Source organism: Anoplophora glabripennis, unplaced genomic scaffold (assembly GCF_000390285.2).
Source record: "Anoplophora glabripennis isolate ALB-LARVAE unplaced genomic scaffold, Agla_2.0 scaffold1618, whole genome shotgun sequence".
NCBI lineage: Eukaryota > Metazoa > Arthropoda > Insecta > Coleoptera > Cerambycidae > Anoplophora > Anoplophora glabripennis.
Window position 1 is genome coordinate 1 of NW_019417692.1, and position 14,539 is coordinate 14,539.

At 35.6% G+C, this 14,539-nt stretch overlaps 1 protein-coding gene across 1 annotated transcript in view; it reads left to right on the forward strand.

Moving 5' to 3' along the window:
• The first annotated feature begins 32 nt into the window (after positions 1–32).
• Positions 33–14,539, forward strand: part of LOC108915624 (acetylcholine receptor subunit alpha-like) — a 49,005-nt gene continuing 34,498 nt past the window's right edge. The window contains exons 1-3 of the mRNA XM_018721693.1: positions 33–275; positions 464–752; positions 13,389–13,464. Of these exons, the coding sequence (XP_018577209.1) occupies positions 33–275; positions 464–752; positions 13,389–13,464 (608 nt within the window). The remainder of the gene's footprint in view (positions 276–463; positions 753–13,388; positions 13,465–14,539) is intronic.

The following is a 14,539-nucleotide window of genomic DNA, read 5'->3' on the forward strand; positions in this document are numbered from 1 at the left end:
AAAATTGTCCGTGATCGACATTTCCGTCAAGAATGAACTTAAGAAAATCCACTGTTGAGGAAGACCCGTTTAAAAATAGCTTCAGTTCAAAAGACAGGAGTAATTCAAGGATAAATGTCGAAGAAGCAAAGCCGAGAACGGCACCTGCTAACGCCCTCAATTTGAGAATCCACGCAGTGAGGAGCCAGTTGCAGAACTTGAGGTATCAGGTGCAACGAGAGAAGATGCTCCTCGAGGCAGAAAGGAAGAATATGCCCTGCGGTAATTTTAATAAGGTAAATTCTATCACAACAAACCATTATTACGTGTAGGTACCTTCAACACTATGACTAGCCCAGTCCGTGGAAGTAATTTTGCATTTTCTCATTTTTTGTTGGAAAAAAACTTCCCCTACAAGGTGGTATTCTTTAATTATTAAAGAATTTCGAAGATCAAAATGTTTTTCAAAATTTGTTTGATTCAGGACAAAGACGGACCGCCGTCGGATTATCCCTCCCCTTCAAACCAACCGCCACCCAAGGTCGACGTCGTGCAGGAACATCCGGCTCTGTCGGCGCCGTCCAGGAGACACCTGGAAGACATCGAGAAACAGTGTGATCTGGAGCTGAACAAGCTGCAGAGTTACCTGCGCAACGTCGGCGAGCTGAAGACCCACTGGAAGCGTCTCATGATCAAGAATCAGCTGGGGCAGTTCCAGTCCACTGATGAGGTGAATCAGGGCTTGGGGGAATTTCGTGAACCCCACGTTGGGAGTAGGTCCGAGAATTATTTAGCTTAGTGCAAGATAAACGCTCTGGCGAGGCCTGAAGGTAGCTATGTAGGTTATTCTGTAAGAAATTTGCTAGGAAATACATTATAACTATATTTACAGGGTAGTTTTTTCACTTTTAATTAAATGTATATGTTTTTTCAAGTGCAGATTTACCAATTTCCCGTCAGGAAAACATTGTGAACCCACAGCTCCATCCTTCGCGAAAGCAGCCATTACATTTCTGGCAATAAACGTATGTCACGAGAGCGAACAATCCCGCATAAGTTCGCGTGCGTAGCTTTAGTGTTTATTTTATAGCCCGATGAAGGCGAAACTTACAACCCCTGCGACTCCACTAACTGCACGACATTGCTTGTAAAATTTTCGAAGCGCCAAGAAAATATAATTTTCGTTTGCGTTTCTTTTAGTTCCCTCAGAAAAAGCTTTGGTGCCTCCGCGAAATAAAAAGTATCCGCAGACACGTGTTTGGATTTTCACGGCGTCATCTGTTGTACTTCCACTTACCGCTTCGCGATTCATAACCCTGGGGGGGCGTAAATCTGCCGCGTGAACCCCTAAATTTTCGGGTGTCACGTAAAGGGGGTTAAAAACCGTCGCAAAAACTACGTGGAGGTGTTAGAGTGGAATGATGGCCCGCATGAAGAAGGCCCCCAGGAGACAAATGCAAATGGAATTAGTGCCGTAACTTACTGGGGTACGCGGAACGCATCCGAATCAGTCCTTGTTGATGTCGGAACCGTCGCAATTAGCCGCTGATTCCGCTTTTGTTAAAGGAGGAGCTTGATTTCCTTGAGATATATTGTCTTTTTTTTTCAGCCCATTCGATCAAATGATTTACGGTACATTATATAAACATTATTCTGGTGTCCTTGTTCTTCCAAACGGATGCGAATCAAGCAGTGTTTACTTTATGAAAATGTGTTCCATCAAATAAATTCGTTTAGTTGTTATTTTTACGTGTTTGATAATATAATTTTCTGCGTCGATTTTCTTAATTTAGTAGTTTGGTTATATTCGTTAACTTTGATATAAAGAATGAGTTGAACTTACCATTAATGCTCCTATTCTGTTTTAAAAGGAATCGATCCGCACCAGATATTCGAGTGTTGTACAAATGGCATCCCCGATTAATGGATCGGTTACACTTTTAAGTACTGTTTACTTCGCGGCTATTTGTTCTTGAATTTCGTTCGACTCTTAATTCCTCAGTTAATTGCATTTCCCGGCAAAGCTGTTCGTTATTTCCCGCGATTTAGAAGAAAAATTCCCCCGATTTCTCACATAGGGACAAACGAGATTGATACGGGTTCTTAACACTGTTCCGGTTCTCTTAAATTAATTTTTTCATCAAAAGTCGATATTTTAGTTACATTTTCAGTTGATAAAGTGAGTCTTTTCTGTCACCTACCTGCAAAATACTTTTATGTTCTAGAACGCCAAAGTCTTTTTCGTTCTAGAACATGAAACAAATGTCAAAATAATTTGTAACTTTTTTCAAAATTTATTTACGATTTTATTAATTGAACAATATACATTTTGAGTAATACAACATATCAATACAAAACTAACTATTATGAACAGGTCAATTACAGTTTATTTTGCACTACAAGTAAATTGAAAGTGCCGATATCGTATTGAGTTAAATTTATGCCAGATCCAGTGTTGTCAGTTATCGTAGCTTTTAGTTATGTTCAGGGTACTTTTTAACTTGGAATACACTGACCATAACGTCGAAAGTTCAATTTTATTAATTTTATGTTCGAAATATGCCAGTAACAACACTTTTGGGATTTTCTTCTACACTACACCACCCTTTAAATACGTCGTAGGCAATTTCGTACTGTCTCGAAGATTTTTTGGGGATTCATTGTGAAACAGCACTTTGTGCAGCTTCCGATACTTCCCCTGGTAAATACTCGACTTCACTTTCCGAGCTCATTTTGAATCAAACACTCTTAGAATATGAATTACAATATATAATTCTGACACTACTTATTTCCATTATTTTTATCACCACATTGAGTTTGCGATGTGGCAGCCAGCTCCTTGGACAAAACGGAGACCTTACGGCCGCGAGTACACGCATAAATCCTGCTGTACGGCGGATGTAAACAAGGAAGGTGACGGGAGAGTCGACCCCAGCTATTCATCCCCCCGGTTAGAGGGTCGTTAAATTCCTCCATGTTTACCCACCCCAGCTCCCTACAATACACTGTCTTTGCATAACAATAACATCGGGATTAGAGGACCTTAACAAATTAATTGTGGAGCTACCAGGCCGAGTGCGTAGACGGGGGTAGGCGAGGGGGGGCGAGGGGGTTTAACGAGTTGGCTTTGACGTCTGGTAAGGATTTTTGTGACGTCTAACGCGGAGTGTTATTTCTGTACTACCGAAAGGGAGCTCTCGAATTATTATTTAGATGGATGTTTTCTTTCGTCGGGCCGTTCGGGAATTATGCCCAGCCACCTACGATTCGCCTATTTGTTAAAGCATAAGCGAATAAGTCTGGGTTACGCGAAAACAATTATTTTTATGTACACACTTGGAGATGAGTTTGTTGGTAAATAAAAAGAAATTTCAATAATAATTGAAACTGTTTAAACTGCGGAAAGATGCTTAAAATTAATATAATCAAAATTGTTAAAATTTACCTATTGAGAACCCCTGGAATCGTTCCTTAGTTGCATACTACATAGAAATAGGCGAACAGGTACCTTTAACTGTTTTAAATTCATGAAAAGAGTCTGATGTGGTGTTAATAATTGCAAATAATCGCGACTGCACATCTTTACAGACAACTATCGGTGGACTCAGCGGTTCCAAAAATGTTTCTTCGTTTTGTATTATTGTTTTAAATCAACACGTATTAAAAATTCCAATATTACCCTAAGGTACATTTTGTTGTCCAAACGTAGTTGATATATTGCCACATATTTATTTTTGCCTAGAAAAATATGCCTACGTATATTCTACCAAATACATTAGTCAAGAAAATAATTTTTCCGCTGCCTAAACCTTATACGTTTTTGTTATTGTAACGCTCCCGTAAAAACGTATACATTTTTATGAAACTTAATAAAAATATATGTTTTGCAGCTATTATAGTAGCGTTTCCAGTATTAACTTTTACAACATAACTGTAAGGGGCCTTTTATTAAATATTAAATCTTCGTAATATATTTTACATGCTCATATCGAATTTTAAATGTAATAAAGTGTATAAAAAGTCCAAACTACCTTTTTATTGCACTTACACAAGTAAAAGCGTGTGAAAAGTAATAAAACTAAATGACCAATAAATCCAAATCAATAAAACGTCTACTCGGATTTACTTTAGAAGCTAAGAACCTGGTGAAAAATAAAATTTTACAGCCCAATGCCGTCGCTTTAAAGGTGTTTTCATAATGGATCTCCACCATTTAAGAGAATAAATTTCACTTGGCTCGAAGTTCGTACGTTTATTTCTATATATAACGCCTAAAAGACCGAAAACATTTACAGGGGCACTCGGTAAATTTATAGGGCAGATCATTTTTTGATGGTTTCTGCACACTAGGACTCGATAACATAAAAAAATCCCAAAGCAAAAGTTGTTTGAAAGGATAAATAATAAAACAAAGCAATGTTCTTTTGCCATCTCGCATATTCCAATCGTGTAAACAATGGCGTGCTACTCTGAAGCTATTGGTCTAAACGGGTTGTATAATAATCCCCACTGCACACGCCTCTATACAGAATCGGACTTTACATTGTGTAAGTAGTAATAGTATTCATTTCGTGCTTATCATTCGCGACTCATTTTGATGCTGTTTTACGTCGCTTGGCTGAATAAAAAAATGCGTTTCTGTCTACTGTTATATTCATCCAGGAAATATATACGAAGTGATGTTACGAAAGCTATTTTTGTGAAGATATATCAAACAACTTTCTTATATAGACGGAGTTAGATCTTTAACTGGCCATTTCGTGAATACACGAGTATATTTTATACGTAAAAACATTTCTGATATGATCGACATGTTCTCTAACTTTGCTCGTTCAAGGAATATTCGACAATACTCCCGTCTCTTAATTTATTATTCATAACCAACTGAGTTTATTTTTAAAAAACAGTCGCGAGGCCCTGACATACCCAGGTGTGCCGTTTGGGTCCGCCTTGAAATCAAACTCATTTCCGCTGACAATTTCCATATCGGACCAGAAAAAAAGACGTTCGCAAAATGCACGTTTTCCGTCTCGTCGACGTATCGCGAAGGTACGATCGATCGCTCTGGGAAAGCGCGATGCTTGTTTACTTTATCGCGACGAATTATTTGACTTTCAAGGTAAAACTGTTCGAGGGTGGCAAGAACGGGGCCCGTAATGGGAATTTGTCCAAGTTCCTTATGATGTATGGACCAGCCTCTGGTCGTAATCTCGGGAAAGTAGTAATGAAATTCGGAAAAGCGTAGAAACTTAATATTTTATCTGCGGCGGCTTAGAAGTTACGGGCGACTCGAAAATTTGCTGACAACTTTTGCATTTTCCTCGTTCGTCCAGATTATCGGCTTTTCACCGAAATAATCGCAAAAAAATTGTGAAAGTAAGTGTACAGTACCTCGTTTGTTGAAGCAGTGGTGTTTCGTGCTATATACAGGGTGATTTAGAGTCAATGTCGCTCACAAATTTCGGAAAAAAGATGTCTGACGAGTTATATTTAAAATAATTACGTAATTATTAACATGCATGTAGCTCCAATCGATTTAATTTGGCAAGTCTTAAAAAACTTTTTTAAGACTTTCAAACTACCTGTATCTATTGGAGGAGAGAGAGAGGGGAGAGAATAAAAATCAATACAGCACAAAATATCCAACATTTTTTTTTAATCCATAATTTAAAAAGTTGTACCTAACAAAAAAATAACTGGAATTTATGAAATATTTTATTATTTCTAATTAGTATTGCTAATAGTAGTAAAAAAAATGTTGGATATTTTGTGCGGTGTTGACTTTTATACTCTTATAACTTCATCCAATAGATATTTTGAAAGCGTTCAGAGCCGTACTCAGGAAAAATTTTAAATTATAGCTAAAACAAGCTAAAAACTTTTTAAGGAATTACCATAGTAATATCCTCTAATTCAGAATTAAAAATGACTTTAGATTTTGACATAAAAATAGCAGCGACGTATTTAAAAAAATTAACCCGATGATAGCCCCTCGAAGACGAAACGTCGGATTGCAAAAATGTTGATTCCATTGTATAAAGCGAAAAAAGTGGCATTGTAAATATGTAATTTATTTTAAAATTCGTTTTCAAATAAGTCCAGAAAAAATTAAATAATTTTGCTAAATTTCGGGTTTTTCCGGATATCTCCAGTACTACCCGGAATTTTAAAACTTTCTAAACAGCATATTGTTTGGTATAAAAAAACAACTTTTTTCTAATTTGAGTCACCCCATATCTCTTACCGTTTCCTAGATCGTAATGCCTATATAATCCTTATCTTGGACACACTGTATATCTATGAATTCATCAAACTTAAAAAAAAATAAGTACTCTTATCGATCCTACGGAAAAAAAATTATTTATTTTATTTATTCACTATTCCACTTATGTTTATAGCAATACTGTATAAAAATAGTTTTGGCTGAAACAATGAGATAGTTTTTTTTGTATTTTTTCCGTACAATTGAATGGTGTAATCAGTTTTTGATTTTTTTTTTTAAATTTAAACAAATTATCAACAAGTACTGAAAAATTCATTGCTGCAAGTCATTTTTTACTTTTTTGAATTTTTGAGCATGTTTTTGAACTGTGATTACAAATTTTTTTATTTCACCAAAAAGTATATGTCAAAACGAAAAAAATGATTATCGGCAGAACTCTGTACGATGATTTTTTTAAGTAGAATTTTTATTTGAAAAAAAAGTCAGTCCGAAAAAAATGAATATCTCAGAAACTTCTTCATTTTTTTATCTAAAAAAATTTGAGGTTATTTAAGACAGAGAAAGGTATACTTTCACCAAGTTTCGTCAAAATTAAAGTATTTTTGCGGAAATGAGAAATAAAAAACGAAAAATCAGAAAGAAACCTGTTTTTTCTCGGAAATGTTGAGGTTATGTTAAAAAGTGACCTCTACAAAAGTTGTAGACTTTTCCATGATCTACAACTTTTGTATTGGATACTTTTTTGTCTGACGTCAAGTTTCGCCAGAAATCCCAATGATACAATTTTTCATAACTTTTCCACCCCCCAAATCAATCCTCCGCCGCCCCTGCTCACGCATTTATTTTTTTTTTCGTTTATTATAAGCCCCTTTACCATTTCCACTTATAAAAGTCCAGGTAACAATTCTCTTCTTTGTTTTCCTCTATTTTGATCTTCGAAATGACCTTCAAACGACCTTGAAAATTAAAAATAACCTTGAACGTGGGTTAAATTCGTCAAACGAATATCAGATTCGGATTTTCGGGCTGGCTGCCATGTCATCGGTCTAGATTTCTTAACGTTTCGAATAATGTATCACACTCCTCTTAAGAAGAAGCCACTTTTGTGTATTTTAGATCCACAGATCGACTTGCGCGAATCGAACTGTCAAATAAAACTAGACGAAGAGCCGTCCTATCCCAAACAAAGGCCAGAAACTTCTAAAATACAACGTAGAACCGTCTTAAATCTGCACTCCCAGTCGAGTCAACGTAAAGTCGACAGCCAACTATTATAATATATTCGGCTGAAGTTACTTTCGGAAAGTTTGGGACAACTTTGGGAGACTTCTCCGACATAATAGTAATTTAGAACGCCTCGTCGATTTCTATCGGGCACTTGTCGCATATTTCGCGTTGAGAAAATCGCCCGAGTCCAACTTATGAGGTTACGGCGGTTTTTGCTCGTTTTTTTCCGTAGAAATAACATCGATATTTCCGACGTTTGAAAAATCGCGTGTATCTGACCTGAGAGATGGGAAATTCCTAAAGCCAATAAGAATTTTGCTGCTAGACTGTCTGTTCTGGGACGGAGAATATTATAATAACTTTTCGGGCGTCGTAAGTGAACTAAAAATTGTGTTGAACTGAAAAAATTTAAAACGCTTTTCAAACATTACATTAATTTTAAATAAAGTGGTAAATAACTAATGACACTCCTTAATTCTGAAAGAAAACAAGTAGTATTTGCTTGTAGCATGTTATATTCCGGAAGATATTACACGGTGTAAGAAGTTTAACTGCCATTACTTCAGCATAAGATAGAATGAACAAAAAAGATGAATATTACAAGGACGTAAGACTAAAAATTTTCAAAATACAGCGAGTATTAATATTGGGGAGTTTGGTCACAACCTGACAACAGCGCTTAACCTAACGCTACACAGCTGATACATACCAGGTGTGCACGCGGCAAACTTGTCCTACGGAAAAAATGTAAACAACTATTAAAGTTGATAACAAAAACTTAAATACTTTGGACTTAATCCAGTTGCTATTTCATTTTTTCAAAATTATCTTTATGGTAGACGCCAGAGGGTTTTTCTAAATAATAAATTTTCATCTTATAAAATTCAAGGTAGTATACTTGGACCGATTTTATTTTCTATATATATACTGCTGACTTCGCCTCCTATTTGAAACATTGTAAAATGCATCAGTACGCTGATACTCAACTATATTTTTCTTTTCACTTATCTAATACAGGGTAGGTAATTCCAGAAAGAGTAGAAATTATTGAGCTTTTTTTCAAAAACATTGAATGTGGAAATCGGGTCGCCGAACTGTTCAACCAACGACATCCTGAGAAACATGCGTCTGGAAAAATTGTTCGCAAATTGGTGGCCAAATTTCGCGAAACTGGCTCCGTTCATAACAAAAAGAGGCAGGTTGAAAATCCGGTACTAAATGAACCTACGGAAATAGCGGTATTGGGGCAAGTGGCAATGGATAGTACGCTGAGTCCAATGCAATTGTCTACTGCGACAGGAGTGAGTCGTACAAGTGTCCAACGAATATTAAAAAAATACAAATTCCATCCTTATAAGATTCGGCTAATGCAAGAGCTAAATGAGGACGATTTTGATCGTCGTTTGCAATTTTGCGAAATAATGACTGAACGAGCGATAAACGATAATTTCCTCTTTAATGTGTGTTTTTCGGACGAGTGTACGTTCTTCTTAAATGGTTTAGTGAATCGCCATAATTGTCGTTACTGGGCTGATACCAATCCAAGGATTTTCCATGATACACACTCTCAACACCCCCAGAAGTTGAATGTATGGACAGGTATTTTTGGAAATTCCGTTGTAGGTCCTTTTTTCCTTCCTGGAAATTTGACAGGCGATATGTACTTGGATTTACTACAAAATATCATCGACCCAGCTCTAACAAATATCATAGAGGACGACCCTGCTTACAATGAACACGAATTAATTTTCCAGCAAGACGGAGCTCCTCCACATTACTCGCTCAATGTGCGCTATTACCTTCCAGGACGTTGGATAGGACGAAGAGGTGCAATCGAGTGGCCCCCTCGGTCACCCGACTTAAATCCTTTAGATTTCTTTCTCTGGGGGCACATTAAAAGCAAAGTTTACAGCACTCCACCTGATACCTTGGAAGATCTGCGAGGACGAATCATTAATGTATGACGCGAAGTAACACCGCAAGTGCTCCAAAATGTTCGACAACGGTTTGAAGACAACCTGTATCATTATATGCAAGTTGGCGGACAACATTTTCAGCATTTACTTGACTAATACCGTAAGTTTTGAAGTAAAATTAAATCGATTTTCGCATTTCTCGTCAAAAATATTGTTCGTATTTTCAAAGCTGCATATTTTCTAAAATAATGAATCGATTTTCAAAAAGTAAGAATCGATGTATAGAGAATTAAAAGCCCTTTCTAATGACCCCCCACTTGACCCCCATTCCCATTTAAAAAAATTTGGGGGATGGCACCCCCACTTAGGGGGTTAAAGATTTTGCTATGCTTTTTGCGCCAAAAGTTGTCCCCCTCAGAAGCAAACTTTACCTGTTTTTGGATTTTGCCGAAAAGTTCATTACTACCCTGTAATGCCTTGCGGTACGTTTTCGATGGGCTACCCTGTATACTTTTAGCTTCATAATATATCAATGAAGATTTAAATTCAATAACTATGGCCGCACGAGCACATAATCTATTATTGAATGAAAATAAAACCGAAATGATAATGTTTGGAAATAAATCTGAAAGTATTATAAAGGACCCCAATTTCAATATTATTTTGTGTAATAAATTATTAACGTTTGTAAAACAAGTTAAGAGTTTAGGCTTGCGAATTGATGATAGACTGCGGTTTGATAATCATGTGACTTATTTAACAAAAAAAGTCATACTGTATCCTAAATATACTCTACCTAATATAAGTAAAGACGTGTTAGATAAATCTATTAATATTAAATTATGTGTCCAATTCCAGATACCAACTGAATTGAGTATTGCTGGACAGCTTAGTACCTCGTGTTATCTGCCGCGCCTTTGTCACATTGCTCGATATGAATTTTATCGAATTTTAAATTCATTAAACTTGTAACACCGACTTGTATCGGTATTTGTGTGCCGGACTTTCTTGTCCAAGTTCAGAGGTTCGATCTGGTCGTATCCGTTTCCTTTGTCTTCCAACGAAAGACCCGCGGATCTTACAGAGAGGTCCGTATTGATCTTCGTCAGATGCCTCTAACCTTGGTGGGCTTAACACTGGGTTAAGCCGGGATTAAAGTTAGTTTCAAGATTCCTCGGGTATCTCATATCTATCCAGTCGGCTGTGAACAGACCGCTCGCCTCACATGATGTAGGTAGAAATAGCCACTATAGATCTTACAATTTCCACATTCTATTCCAGACGAGTTCTTAACGCAGTCCCTAACCTTATTAATAATATTTAGTGGATAAAATTTTTGTTGGATATTTATAGCGTTCCAGCGGTTTTCGATCCTGGCAGTGGTAAACGCAACAAACGGGACGAAAGAGGGGATTAAGCCTAAAAAAATCCCCAGGGACTAATGGACTCGGTTCAAGCCTGTATTAAAAAAATAAATCTTTCGGGGTGCCGGATTACATCGTTTTTTAATGTCGGAATATTGATTGGGCCATATATTTTTGCGGTATGATTTAAAAAAAGTACAAATTGGAATTTGCGTTCGGCCGATACTGGGTTTTGCTCTAAATTACGAAACGTACAGGGCGTACACTCAATTTTTGGTTAAATCAACTTAGTAATTATACATATTTTTTAATATGTCGAAGCCTTAAAGGGATATTACTGAAACTTTGTAGCTTCTAGAAGCTTAAATGAGGTCGTAACTGTGAGGCCCGGCTCCTGTTGGTCTAGGACAGCACTTTTTTTCACCTTGTCATTTTAACATACTGTAATTTCGACAGTTGCCCATGACAACCTTCAAATTTTTCGGAATTTTTTTCCTCCTGCCAAGCTAGGCAAACAAAATTAATAAGTGGAATTTTTTTCATATGGTTCAAAAATCAGTACCTATCCAGAATTTTGCTTTGTAATGTTTTTATTTATTTTAAAATAATAAATAGATACAAATAATTATTTACCAAATATTTGTTCCGAGATTTCTTCTATTAACGCTAAATGTTTTTGAAATTCTGGCTGGAAGTCTTCTCTTCGCAACGAGAGTAACGAGGAGCATAATTATTACCTTTATTTTTCATTTCCATCAGATGTCTGTTTCATAAAATATATGTAATAATTTGATGAAATTTTGTTCTGCTGAGCCCTGGTTTTACTTAAAAAAGATGGGATATCTTCCTCCAAAATCTTTTGAATAGCTGCGAGAAGGTTTTCTTGATGCGGACTGATTCCAGTTTTTTTCAGTAAATATGGCAAATACTTTAAATTTTTATGAGACATAAGAATGTCCCCTATTTTGGTGCAAGAATTACATATACTATAAGGTTTTAAATTAGTTTTTTGGTTGTTCACTGCCATGATTTAATTGTAAACAATTAGAAGCTAGAGAAAATGACTGTCAACGTGTCGTATAACGAAGACGATTTTGACATCACAAGCCTAAGCCTACTTGATTGCAGTTATGATTTTTTAAGAATCATTGATATATTGCCATAGACATCGGTTTTCCACAAAAACTTACTTTCCTTCTGTTTTATTAATACTAAGTGAATTATACTGCAAAGATAAATATCTGAATTCAAAAATTAAATGCCTTTTTATTACTAAAGTGAATGTAATGTGCTGTTTTTATGTTTAATAAGGATCATTAATAAACTGTCATAGACATCGCTTTTCTACAAAAATTTACTTTCCTTCTATTTTAATAATACTAAGTGAATTGTATTGCAAAGGTAAATATTTGCGGTAGAGTTCCACATAACCTAAAAGAAAACAAGAAAATAATTTTAGCGGTTCAATATTTTTTGCAATTTTGTTTTATTTTGTCAAATAATCTAAAAGTACGTATTTTACCTTAACGACAGATTCTTTGTAATCATCAGAATTTTTCTTTTTCATGTTAAACGCATAATCTTCAAAAATTGATGCCAACGCAGTCATCGATATTGTTGAATCTTCAACACTGTAGGATCTTTCCGCACAAAAAAACTAGAAACTGCCTCCATACGCTTAATTTCGACTGCTTTTATGTTTTCGGAATTTTCATTTCCAAAACGAGCCATTTTTGAATTTAAAAAAAAAACGCGCAAAATGCGATTAAATTATGTGACGTTTAAGAAGAAAAAATTCCGGAAATAATTCAAGCACTAGGGACATTATAAGTGATAAGAAAAAGATCTACATTCTTCGACCCAAAAAAAAAGTCAAAGTTTTTTTTTCTATTATTTTGCTATACGGGTACAATTTGCAGAGGAAAGTACAACTCTTGGAGAAAATTTTAAGCCCAAGATGGGTCACGTAAGTACATTTCCGTTTGATTTATTGAAACTTGAAGAAAATGTATTTTTTTCGAAAAACTCAATTTTTGCAAAAACTATCCAATATTTTGCAATTTTACAAAATTGCACTTATTCAACTTGCCAAGAACTACATATTCTGACAGTTTCATAAAAAAATCTTTTTTCGTTTTAAAGATATAGAATATTTAAAAAAATGCGGTTTTTAGCCGTTTTTTTTGCAATAACTAATGCCTACATTTATTCATCAATTGACATTGGGCTGGTCTCAAATTTTTTTTGTTATAAAAAGTTCTACAACTTTTATCTAAAACATTTTTTTCTAAAATGTTTAGTTTTTTTTTAATGAAAAAAATAAACAGTTTTTGCGAACTTTGGACGCCATTTTGAAAATGAAGCCCTAACATTCAGCTGAGGTAAACTAGTTTCTTCAATTCTCGTCAAAAGGCTGCTACAAATTCACTGAAAATCACACGTTACAAAAGTTAACTCAAAGCGAAATGAAGATCACAGCAAAATCTCTTGGAATTATCGAAAGTTTTTAGACGGCGATTCTGGAAATGGCTCGTAAATTAATAAAACCGATCCAGGAAACCCGCGTTTCCTTTTCCGCGAAAAAGTCAAGTCGAAAGGCTATTAACACCCCTCATTGATAAACGCTCGCGCAAACGGCATCTCCAGAATAGACGTAACAGTTCTTACCTCCTTCTGCAGGATATGATTTATGGTTTCTGGTATTGGGGAACAAGATCCAACCGAAAATTGATATAGGGAGAACAGTAAATGAAAGGTAAATAAATTAGTATTTTTTTTTTAAAGAAATGCGAATTCATATAGGGGAGAGTAGAGCAGGACAAGAAGGGGCTTAGGTGATAAGGTGATTTTATATCAGAAGTTTGTTTCGTGGCGAATTCTATTTTTTTTTTGCTGAAGTCGTTCGAAAACATTCCCTTCGTGAGTTTAAATACATAAACTTTCAAGGAGTAATATTTATCACGCCATAAATTGTTGTTTCGGGTTCACTAAGCCCTCATCAGCGTCGACTGTGCACGGAAGTAACTAGCTGCACGAGTTTTATGAATGAAACATAACCGTATACGAAACCTGAGCGCTGTACAGCAATTATTAATCCGGCCTGAAACATTGATGGGGCCCTGACTGTAATCTCCCGGCATAATTTCTGAGTGGGATGCTACCGCCGCTACGTCGAATTATAGCACTTTGCGGACTCCCATCGGCGTATTTATTACGCCAGGAGTTTCAGCCGACCGACACCTGTTTATGCGTATTATTATTATGCGTACAAGTTGGCGGCGTCTGTATTCGAATAGTGAGTAAAATACAGATCCCAAGAAGGTATTTTTATTTCAAAAGATAAATCTATTTCAAAAAATAATGTTCAAATGTTTTTTGTTTCAATTTGCGTATTTTACGTGCTTTGTTAGGGGTGCAAGGAGCCGACGCTCCTTGTTTGTTGATTGTTCTTAATGCGATAAACTGGCGCGTGCTTGGTATTGGTACGCAAAAAAATACTTTCTTCTTTCAAGAAAATTATTTATTTATTTAAATACTTTAAATTTCTACCCAGAAATATAATTTCTTACTTTAAAAATAGGCAGCATTTAAAATAAATACTTGATACTTACGGTTAAACGAATTCTATTCTTAATTTTATGATCTACATAGATTTTATAGAAACAAATTTTGTATTGTATCGTTTGTTTAATACAAAATTGAATAGTTTTGGTCAAATGATTGTATATACTTATCTTAAGAATATATTTGAATATAAATATTTCTCAGTAATAAAAAATATCTTGTTTCAAACTCACAACACCTAGTACAACAACTAGGATCGTTCGTAA